At 41.8% G+C, this 12,001-nt stretch overlaps 1 protein-coding gene across 4 annotated transcripts in view; it reads left to right on the forward strand.

Moving 5' to 3' along the window:
• tbc1d22a (TBC1 domain family, member 22a) overlaps positions 1-12,001 on the forward strand; it is a 148,038-nt gene that overhangs the window by 83,454 nt on the left and 52,583 nt on the right. For all 4 annotated transcript variants that reach the window (XM_027151450.2, XM_027151453.2, XM_027151454.2 and 1 more), the window contains one exon: positions 9,519-9,594. In XM_027151450.2, coding sequence (XP_027007251.1) covers positions 9,519-9,594 — 76 coding nt within the window. The remainder of the gene's footprint in view (positions 1-9,518; positions 9,595-12,001) is intronic.

Here is a 12,001-nt window from a genome sequence, read left to right on the forward strand (position 1 = left end):
TTATGTTTTGCCAAATTTTTTTGCATAGTAGCCCAGTAAACCCTGACTTTATGCTCATACGTAGTTGCTGTTAGTCCTGTTTGATGAGATTACACTACGATTTACAACCTTTTCAAATGGAAACACAGTGATCAGCTTTAATTTATACTAATTGTAGCTAAATGAATGGTCTTATGGCACAAAAGAAGAAAAGGTCGGTATGAGGGATGAATATCTTACAGCAGACAGTTGTGTAATTGAGCTATGTTTTCTTGTTTGTTTGTACAGTAGTTAATTGTACTAATTAACTAATATCCCCAGGCAAGCCATTTATATTTGGAAATGAGGTGGATTTGCTCATGGACATAGACACTCAGGTGGATGGATTATATGTATATAGTGTTGTATAAAGTAGTAGAAAGCAATACTTGAGTAAAAGTACAAGTATCGTACTAGAAAAAAGACTTTGGTAGAAGTGAAAGTCACCTTTTAGAATATTACTCAAGTAAAAGTCTTAAAGTATCTGATATTTACTGTACTTAAGTATTTGTAAAAAGTAAAATTTCAGTGATTTTCGGTAGGCATAAGAGCAGGGGCAGTTCTAGGGTTTCATCTTTAGGGGTTTTAGCCCTCAGTGAGTCTTTAAAACAAGAAGAGTTTTATATTACATATTATATGACTACATAGTAAGCCAAAAGTTATGGTATTGTTTAAAATGGCAAAAGTGGACACCAAAATTTTATGCATGATGTAATGATGCCAGTCTTGAATCAAATCAGTTCATGTATGTGTGCATTCTCTACAAACAGTGTGTCCAATGAATGCAGTCATTAATAAACTAATATTCACAAGACAAAGACCAAATCTATAAATATTATTTTTGTTCAGTATTGATATTGCATTAATATTTTGTTTGTGCTGTCAACTCTGGTAATAAGAATAGTGACATTTCACTGCTTTTGGTTGCCGTATTTGCGGCTTTCAGCCGATTAACGTTATAGATAAACGCCTCTAGCTCTGACTGCGCGTGCTCTCTGCACGTACCTGTGCTTCTCCGTAGCGCGCGCGGAGCTGCGTAATGCAATCTAGGAGCAGTGATTCACCAAACCTCCCTTATTACAGTCTCACACATTTCTTATGATTTTATTTTGTAGTAACGAGTAACGAAGACTCTTAGTGGAAATATAACGGAGTAAAAGTATACATTTTATTTAGGAAATGTAGTGGAGTGAAAGTGAAAATTGACATAAATTTAAGTACAGTAACAAAGTATTTTTACTCCGTTACATTACAACACAATATATACACACACACACACACACATCGTGCACTTAATGCAGGGTAGGGCCTTGTTTTGCCTCGGTTCTTTATGGCATGGATTCCACAAGGTGTTGGAAACACTGCTGGATTCTGCTCCAGCATGATATCACATCATGCTGTTCCTGCAGATTTCCAGGTGCAGTTTTATTCATTTCTCATTGTAACATCTCAAACGCATCCTGTTGGCTTCAGATCTGCTTACTGAGAAAGAAATGAAGAACACTGAACTCATTGTCATGTTTATGGAACCAGTTTGAAGTGATATTTGCTTTGTGACACGGTGCGTTATCATGCAGGACGTAGCCATTAGAAGATGGTAAATTGCGGCCATGTCTATGGAAAAAATATCCCTACAGCATTCCCCTCACTCTTACAACACCTCCACCAGCTTGACGGTTGACATGAGACAGGTTATGTTCATAGATTCATGCTTTTTGTGCCAAGTTCTGACCCTACCGTCTGCATGCATCAGCAGAAATCAAGATTTATCAGACCAGGTTGCTTTAATTTGGTCTTTAATTGTTGTTCCTTTATTGGGGAAGTCGTGGCCTAATGGTCGTGGCCTAATGGTTAGAGAGTTTGACTCCTAACCCTAAGGTTGTGGGTTTGAGTCACGGGCCGGCCACGACTGAGGTGCCCTTGAGCAAGGCACCGAACCCCCCAAATGCTCCCCGGGCGCCGCAGCATAAATGGCTGCCCACTGCTCCGGGTGTGAGTTCACAGTGTGTGTGTGTGTTCACTGTTGTGGGTGTGCACTTTGCATGGGTTAAATGCAGAGAACAAATTCTGAGTACGGGGCACCATACTTAGCCATATGTCACGTCACTTTTTGCAAACTTGTGCCCACTGCAGTTCTTGGCTGGCAGAAGTGGAACCAAGCATGATCTGCTGTTTCCTGCTTAACACAGATGTACAGTCTGGTAATATGTATCACTGTAACCTTTCTGTCAGCTTGTACCGGTCTGGAGATTCCCTGTTTACCTCTTTCACCAAAAGGGTGAGCTTTCATTTTTCTCTCCTTCTGATGGTTCATTTGAACATGATCTAAAGCTGCTAAATTGTATCTGTATGATTTTTTTCACATCGCTATACTGTTAAGGTATTTGCATGACTGCATATGTGTACAGATGTTCCTAGTAAAGTGCTACAGTGTAAAGTGTGTACACTTGGGCGGAAAGGTACTTGGACACTTGGATGGACGGATATACAGTCACTTGTGTAGATGCGTAAATAAATATTTTATAGGGTTAGATGGTGGCTCAGTGAGGACATAAAGCTTGTACATAATGGAGACGTGTGTACTCCAATTCTGAAATTCTCCCTCTTCCTTTCATCCTCATTTAGTTCCACATTAGCTTTCCTCTCCTGTACCATGCACAAGCACTCTGATCACTTTCCTCTCATGTATCTTAAATTTCAAATACTTCCAGCTGTTGCTTTTGCTTTGTTATATAAACATGTGCACATAGACAACAGGAGATAAAGAAATTGACTGACATGAATGAAATAATAACGAAAGATGACAGAGCCATCTGCAGCACTCAGGTGGAATTTTCATCCATTTGTTCACTACTTAAGTGCTTTTTTTTCTTCTTGCTCTGATAATAACCTCACTTATCTAGGAACACAGATAACACGAATGATTGTGTATTAGCAACGTGACATCTTGGGACAGTTCATACTCACTATGTGCTGTTTACATTCTAAATCCAAGTAATTCTTCTTCTTCGAAAGTGCAGATTTTTAAGGTAAACATCTGGGACTATCCATGGTAGGTGAGTCAGTCACAAAGTGCGCCAAGCTTGACCCAGAAGGATGAATCAGACGGGTCCGGTTGGCGAGACGAGCCTCAGCAGTAGATGTGTGTCAGGATCAGACAGCAGGAGTGCACTTACTGATTTTTCGGTATTCACTTATTCTATCAGCAATATATTAAGCCAAATGCTGTGAGGAAGTCAATGTGACAGGACTAACTGCTATCTGACATCATATTAGTAGCTCATATGATCTGTTTTTGAGGATTTGTTTGTATGGAGGATGTAATGCTAATTATCTGATAGCTTCAGGCAGATCATTTAGATATGAAAATGGGACAGATTTGGCCCATAGACTGCTGGTTAAAGAGTGCCTCGCTGCTTGGGGTGAAGTAGGTCCGTTCTGTTTGTATGTTGCTGAATGTTTTAACAGGGAGAAGTTGACTTAGCTCCAGTCTATAAATTGTCCTGGATCGTGTCTCTAAGGTTAATGCTCCTCTATTACACACCTCTCCCAAATATGTCCTGTATCAGGCGCTGGATCCGAGTGGGGTCTAGGGGCAAGAGTCGGAGGATCACAAACTAATTAAGGTCGTGGAGCAGCACAGCCCCTGTAAAATTGTTTATAAACCATTAGGGGGGAAACGTGGCTCTCCCTAGTGTCCACTAAGCAATTAGAGCCAAGGTCAGAGCAGCTATGATGTGCGTTCTCCCCATGCAGAGCAGAAGTGCTGCTGTGGACAGAAAATGGCATTTACACTGGGCCAAATGCTCACTTTTATTAATTTCCTAAATAAATAGGTGCCTCTCGGGGCCCTTTGTCTGTGAAATGCACCTTCAGTGATATTAATGAGCCTCTTGCTTATTTAGCCTATTTCCCTGTTTCTCTCTTGCTCTCTTCCTCTCTCCTCCCTTCCTCCCACTCATTCTGTGCATGCAAACGAAGAAGGAAAAGAAATGAAACCATTTACTTCACAGCGCTTGGGGGTTTGTTTCAAAGGCAGAAATGAAATCTATAAACGTGGCATAAACATAAATGAAAGGGAAAAAGCATGCGTATCATTCATTCAGTGCAATTGCCATCTCCAAGCAAATATTGTTTTGTTTTCCAATTAGTAGGCCACACTGTTCCAGACTGTGTGTTGGAAATAAAAGCTGGAGCTGTAGCAGGCTATGATATGAGCCCAATATCATGGGCCTTTGGTTCTGCAGGGAAACTCTCTGGCATGACTCTCTGTCTTTTTTTTCCCCCTCAGCTCAGTGTTTAGTGACTACGCTAATTTCATGGCTCCTTTGGAAAGCTCTTTAAATGGGTTGGACATATTAATAGCTGACGGCGCTCGTAATTCCGCTGATAATCTGTTAAATATTTGCATGTGTTTATTGGAAACATTGACCTAAATGGAGCCTCAGGCTGTAACGATTTGATTTGGCCAATTGGTCTTCTGCTCTGTTGGAACAGTGTATTGACAGACTCTTTGACAGAAGCACACACTGACACCCACTCAGCCAGTCTATTCTTCCATCTGTTACATAGTTAGCATTGATTGGCGTTTGGTCCCTGACACCCAGGCACTGTTCTTGAGCACTGAAACAGCAGGCAAGTGAAGAAAAGTGTTAGGAAGCGTCACAGTGGATGGTGTGTGATGTTTTGGCACTGCCCCTGTGGGTCTCTTGGGGAATACTGATGAGAATCTGCACTGTGTTGCATCATCGCAGCTGGGCATATAGAGTCACACAGGGCCAACTGAAGACCAGCTCTTCCTTTGGCTTCCCTTTCTCTCACTGTGTCTTTCTTTGTAGGTTTTTCAGGATTATCAGTGTTCACCGATCCTAATGAGGCTTTGTGCCCAGAGCTGCTATTGTCTCTGCATTTCAGCTGCACACTTTGGAACCTGTGAGCTGATACTCTGCTGTCCTGGTGTGTTTGTGTGTCTTCTGGCAGGAGCGTAGGTGCTACCTCACCCCAGTGCCCTCCTGCCAATTATATTCAATCGGAGGCTATCAAGAGAGCAGGGGCCAGAGCAGGAAAAGCCCGGTTGCAGCTTTCTGCTCTCTCACTCTTTTATTGACAACTGTATACCTCTGTCTCAGCTCACTGAGCTCCTCCATTTCTCGTCAGCCGTATCCCCAGCGACACGGAGCGCTGCGAATTAACTCTGCTTTACTGCTGCCTCACATACCCCTCTCAGTCAAACGCATTTCACAAATAAAGACATGAACATCAACGCTAGACTCTCAAAGCCCATTAAGATATCTGAAAGCTTTCTTAAGCCTCATAATGAATAGAAGATAGACAAGCATACAAGAGAGAAGTGGCGTCATGTTGGACGGTGACTTTGAGATGTTCTAAAGATAAGCTCATGATCCTGTTTGCTCACACAGCGAATAGCTGGATTATTTTCTGATAAGAAGCTTGACTGCGTGAATGGGCTAGATGGATGAAGGAAGGGAGAGAAGAACGGCTTGACTGATGGAAAGCTATCAATAGCTAGAGTGCAAGTATAAAAGCCTACACTCCCAGCCGAGTCACACAGAGAGCAGTCCGCTTTGTGCACAAAGCTTATCAAGGTTGTCATCACAGCTCCAAATCCTGTCAGCAACCTTGTTTTTTTTTTTTTGTGTTTGTTCGCTTGCATGGTGTAGCTCGCTTATCAAAATAAGGCTCTCATCCAGTCATTGTACCATTTTATTCACAGGAAAAGTCACAGGACTCATCTATTGATCACACATGTCCATGTTTTTTGTACTCGGTCATCTTCAGACTCAGAAGAGACATTGGCCTTTCGGCAACAAAAAAAAAAGCCAATGCGTAGCATCTGAGACTCAGGAAGCACCAGCGGTGAATAATACAACATTTTACTGGTTTAACAGCAACAGAATGGAGTTTACGCTATGCCTTCTTTACGCTATGCCTATGGTTCTGAGCCCGGCATTAGTAAGACACCCCAATTCAAAATATCCATGAAAGCCATCTAGCAGGCTGAATAAAATGATCTAAATAGTAGTTTTGTCACTGAATAATTGGTGACTGCCACTTGCTATTTGATATACACCATGAGCAATAGTCTGATTTAACCACAGTGTAACAAGGAGTGCTGTAAATGCCTCAGCATTCTATGCTTATAGATTATGGTGTTTAAAGTGATGTCATATGGAAGCTACACTCGCAATATCGAGCACACCGCATCTAGGTGAACTCTGTGGACAAATGTAGTCAAGCTGTGCATCCAAGCCTGTGATTAGACATTGCAAATGAGGCCCGATCACCCAGGTTCATTCTAAGACTCAGAGGAACAGCATCTTCTTTGTGTATTCATGGAAATTGCTCCCTCCACTACTGGAGCACTTGTGACGTTAGTTTTGTTCTTTGAGCGCAACCCTTGCAGCCATTAAGCATGCTGAGGACATCAGAGGTCATTCTGGTCTACTGCTGACAGGTTTTACAGTTTGTGAATGAATCTTTTCTGGGCAATGTTAATATCTGACAGGTTTGTTAGTTATTAATCTGCAGGTAGTTATTTTGTGTTGTCATTGTCCATCTTCATGGACCCTGTCCTGTCCTGTGTTTCTCTGTGTCTATGCCTGTTTGTCTTGCCACGCGGCGTTAGCTCAGATGTCCGTATGGTCAGATTTGTGCTTGTACCACAGGTAAACAGTCTTGTTGCTGTGAAAGCTTCAAGTCGTTTATAGCTCTTTGGCTAAGTTGTGCTACAGCCAAAGTACTTTATTAAATTACTGCAGAGGAGCTTTAATAATGCAAATGTAATTACCAAAGCCTCTGGGCAGGCTTAATGCATACTTAAGACTAACCTCCCCTTCTCATTGCTTAACAGGTAAATGACCTGCTACTACATGGCGCACAGAAGACGAGTAAAGAAGGGCTCTGGTTAGGAACTTTGAATTTTAAATCTACCTGACAGTACGCCTATATGGCTCATGTCATCATGAAGAGTAATGTTTTGTTGCTAGAACACGATTGAATCTGATCCCAGATCAACAGGCCAGGAACATTATGGGAAGATTTGCCCTGAGCGTGTGAATGGAGTGTTTGGAATGTTAATGGAGCAGGAATCTGTTTTAATTGTTTAAATCATTTTGTTTCTCCAGAGAAACAGCTTTATATAATATCACACATGACAGCACTTATAGACCAGTGTACTTCCAGATGTGTGGATGGATGTCTAGTCAGTACAACAAGGATAACAGGAAGGATTAGGCTGAGATTCTGTATTGAAACTTATCTGCCTCAGTAGATAACAAAATGGGAAGTTTTTTATTTTTTTATTTTAAGTACTGGAACTGTAACATCATCCAGGGTTGAACCGACTATCAGGAGACTTTACTACATACAATTTTCAGCCTGATTTTGCTGTCACATACATGACTTATTCTAAATGAATGTATAACTCTGTAAAATAATTATTTGGCTAAAAAAATTGTCTTTAAAGTGCATTTAGGAGTAGCAGTTAGGAAGGAAGCAGGATTACACGTCTTTGAGGAAGCATGTGTTCGTCCTTGCCCTTCCAGGCTGAATCATGCCATACAATATTGAGGATTCACTGCTAAATAAGTATAAAGTTGTGTTAAAAGGCCACGTTATACCTCAACTGCTTCCGGCAAAATTAAACATGACTACTCTGCCTGTATCTTGTGCAGTCACACATAATGTTGGATGTTGTAATGCACCATGCTCTTCCTCTCTATTCAAATTCACCTGCATTTCAAAACATCGAACACGTTCGTCCTACCTGTGCGCTCCCACCACTTTAACAGATAGAGAGGCTCCTGCAGAGATAGATTATCCAGGCTTTGGGCGTTAATGTTCACTGAGCCGCGAGTGATCTCAAGGGTCATCGCTCCAGCTGCAGAGTAAGTTCAGGCCTGCAAAAGTAGGCCAGGCACAAACTGTTCCATCTGTTTTACCGTATTTAGGGTTGCTCCGCCAGTTCCTATTTCGAGGTCACGGAGAAAAGGAAAAGAGAGTTGAAGAGAAGAAAAAACCCACCAGAGCTGGAATCACTTTAAGAGTTGGGATGCGGCTCCTTGTGTATTCATCCAAGGCACGTCTGGAGTGCAGTGGCTGCACAGCCTGAAGGACAGCCGCAATTGTTTATCGGTTAATGACTTCTCTCCCCTTGTGGGACGTTTGCCGCCTTTGCTGCTCCCAGGCCACATTAAAGCTTCCTCACTCTCTGAAGCCTCATCAAAGATGGAGACACACACACACACACACACACACTTAACGCTTAGACACACTCAATAGCTGTCTGCCCTTGTGAGTCAGAGCAGCAAGGGCTGGTTCTTTGTCAAGCCGGAACACTAACACCTGTTGGAACGGTTGTTAGGTGTGGATTTGTGTCAGGATATTTTCAAGTTTTTCAAACAGTTACTTCTTGACATTTAATAATGCGGGAACAAAGACACGTGCGTCGTTATATCACAGATGCTCGGCTTAACTTGTTCCCTGATCTCAACTCTTTCTTGATTACGATGTTAGTTTATTAATATTTGATTTTTTTTTTTTTTGCAAGAAAATCAGCCTAATTTTTGTACACTGTAAAGCTGTCACTGCTCAGTAGTGCTTCCTGTTTGTGGGAGGATAAGTGAGTCCTCACCATTTCGCTTGAGACCAGCTGCCCACAAGCACACACTTCCCTCTTGCACCCAATCTTCTCCAGCAGCCCTGTAATTGCTGTGAATGATGGGTCTTCAGCCACTATTGTTTATCAATATCCCCGTCTAGCACTTTGATCACAGTATTCATCTTCCTTAACCCTCTGCATGCGGCGGTCCACTGACCGTTTTCTCAAATACTGCTAGGTTAACAGCTAGCTGGGGTAGTAATTGGTAAGCGGGGCAGGGATATAGGTGTGGAGCAGGAATCCTAAGTGGCTGTCTGGTCATGAGGACCGGCGGCGCACACAGAAATGAATGTGGTAATTATGCTGCACTGTGGGCCACAGCACCATGATGAATATTATCACTTAATTATGGGCTCACTATTCCCAGCATGCAGCTACCATCACTATGGCCATCGTGTGTGTGTGTGTGTGTGTGTGTGTGTGTGTGTGTGTGTGTGTGTGTGTGTGTGTGTGTGTGTGTGTGTGTGTGTGTGTGTTCTGGGCGGTTACATGCTTTACTACACCAGAATTGACTATACCCTACAGGCCATTGTGTTTGTGTGTCTTTGTGTGAGAGATTGAGAGTGTGTTAACTGCGTTCTTGATAGTCCTTTTTCCCCATGGTTGTCATTATGCTGTAAAAATCCCCGAGGCATAAAGACATTATGTAAGCATCGCTAATGGATTCTATTTTATGCGATCAATGACTTTTAATTGCACTGGTGTAAATGTATTGTAAATGAGCTCTCCACAGGGACCTGTCAATCACAACATATTCATACCTCAATAATGATCTGTTAGCTAAGGCTGTGCCTGAGTTCCTCTCTTTTTCCTTCTTTAGGACAACTACACTTTTGCCCAGCCGGGGATCCAGAGGAAAGTGAAAGCTCTGGAGGAGCTGGTGAGCCGAATTGACGGTAAGTGCGGTCAGTCTGTCCCTTTCTCTGTTTGTTTGTCTGTGCTTGTTCTTTTACTTTTACTCGTCTCCTCCATCATCCATGTGTAGTGCAATTATAGGTTGTATTCTTTATAGAAAACAATTGTTTTTAATCGCCAAGATCAGTTTTAAAAGTTCTAAAAAATTCAAATACTAAACTAGTGGCATTGTGTGAAATATCCCATGATCCCATTAGTTGCTCAGCGATGATGGTTCTGTCGAAGAGAGATTTTCTGCTTACATAATAGCAGTGTCCCGTATCTTTGCTGATAGAGACGGAGTTGGTTGATAGAGATGGAGTTTTATCAGGAGCACAACAGGCTACAAACAAATCCTGTGAGCTACATAGTGACACAAGCAGTGCTCTACCCCACAGAGTCGTCCCGAACCCTCTGATATTTTTAGATTTAGTGGAAAAGTACATGAACAGGCGCCTTGCATCAGACGCCTTTGGTTTTTGGTCAGATGTTTTTCTATGTTTATTATGCAGCCTGTGGATATAAAATAACAACACAGTCCTGGTAGGCTAAGCGCTAACTGTACTTGCTGTCGCTATGGTTACCACACAAGAGATGAATGAAAAGCAGCGCTGGGCAGAAATTTGGACTTTTCTTAAGGCAAGCAGAGGAGAGACAGGTGGAGCACAGAGAGATCTGCCTGCTGTGTCTAAAGCCATTAAAGCTGTGGGCAGAATGTTTTGTTTTTTGTTTTTTGTTTTTTTTTTTGTTTGGGGGGGGGGCAGTGCTTTATTGAATGTACTATGCAGTCAAGCAATCTACAGTCCCGAGTGAACTAAGCAGTACAGGAAAGATCGAAGGTCTCAGGGTGGATATGTCTAACAAAAATAATAAGACTTGGCCATCTTGTGCATTTGAGTAATCATAAGTAAGAGTCCTGCGAATGCGAAACGGCAAAAGTCTTGCTTTTTTTTCTTCCCTTCTTCAAAATGCATACCATAATTTGCCCCTGCTTTGGTAATGTACTGCTCTTCTCCTTATCTTCTAATCTACTTCTGTGGCGTATTACAGATATCAGATTAATAGCGTGTACGCATTGAATAACACAATGATGACACTAAAATCCGTGTCTGTTTATATGGTTTCTTTAAATCTGATAATGCTTTTCATTCGAAAGATATCCTCACTTTATAATGTGCCGTCCACAACAATCTGGCACAGATGTCTATATGTAAATGCGATCGATAACAAAACCCTATAAAAAAAAGAAAAACAGAAAATGCACATAAAGCTTCCTATTCCTTCCTGTCATTCTGCTGACTACACATAAGCTGCCTACCCGAACTCGCCAGGTTTAACTCCTCTTTTTTCTTTTTTTTTTTCCCTTCCCTTCCTCTCGCCACGTTTCTTGCCCTCTCTCCTTCAGCCTTGAGTGTCAGACTCAATCAGTGCTGCAGTGGTTTGGCCTTTGCAGAGAGCGCTGCTACCCCGCTGGGAAAAGCCGAAGTCACTGGAGCATAAGGCTCGCTCATTACTTTCTATTAGGTGGCCATAATCAGAATTGAATGGCCACTTCTCGGAGACAGAGCCTGCTCCTGCGCTTCAGCACACGGGCCTGTCTGCTCAGCCTGCATTCAGTGCAGTGATGCGTTTCATTGTGGGAGAAAAGAAGCCAGAGAAATTTACATTTTTAAACTTTCCTCTGATTCTCACTGCCTTGCTGCTATTTCTCCTCGTATGTGTACACATAACAGTGTGCAGCTTCACCCGGTTTTCCTCATGGTGTGGTTTTCCTTTTATCTGCTTTTTTTTCTCCTCCCACAAAAGAAACCGTGATCGTGTTGTATGCTGTATGTATGCCCAAGTTAGGCTGAGCTTCGTTGGCAGAAGATTGTCAAGCAGGAAGTAACCCTGTTAATCCCCTGAACAGATATTTATCTCAGGAAGGGGCAAGTTTTATTTTGGTGTCAGCGAATAATTATAGTAAAATTACTATTGAGCAGATTCACCAAAAACAAGTCATCAAGTCAGACGTACAGTAAGGGTTATGGTCGAAGGTCCTGCTTGTTTTTTTTTTGCTTCCAACAGAAGTCTCGATTCTGAAAACTGACTATTTGGTGTTTTTCTTCTTTATCAAATATTTTATTTTATATTATACTTATTGTAGACTTATAAGTAACATTAGAATTAATATTATTTCAAATAAGTATATTCCTCAATTCCTATATGAAATCTCTCTTTAAAAAAAAAGCCTTACAGCAGCGAAGCTTCATTGTCATTAATACCAAGTCATTAAAAACCTACTAAGTATTATGTACAAACTTAATTCTTGCGTCATTTGGGCCTCACATGTAACCTAACTAACAACTGTTATTTATAGATTAACAGCTGTTCATGTCTAGGCTCAGACGCTAGTGTAATGTCACTAGT

Source organism: Tachysurus fulvidraco, chromosome 19 (genome assembly GCF_022655615.1).
Source record: "Tachysurus fulvidraco isolate hzauxx_2018 chromosome 19, HZAU_PFXX_2.0, whole genome shotgun sequence".
NCBI classification, from domain to species: Eukaryota; Metazoa; Chordata; class Actinopteri; order Siluriformes; family Bagridae; genus Tachysurus; species Tachysurus fulvidraco.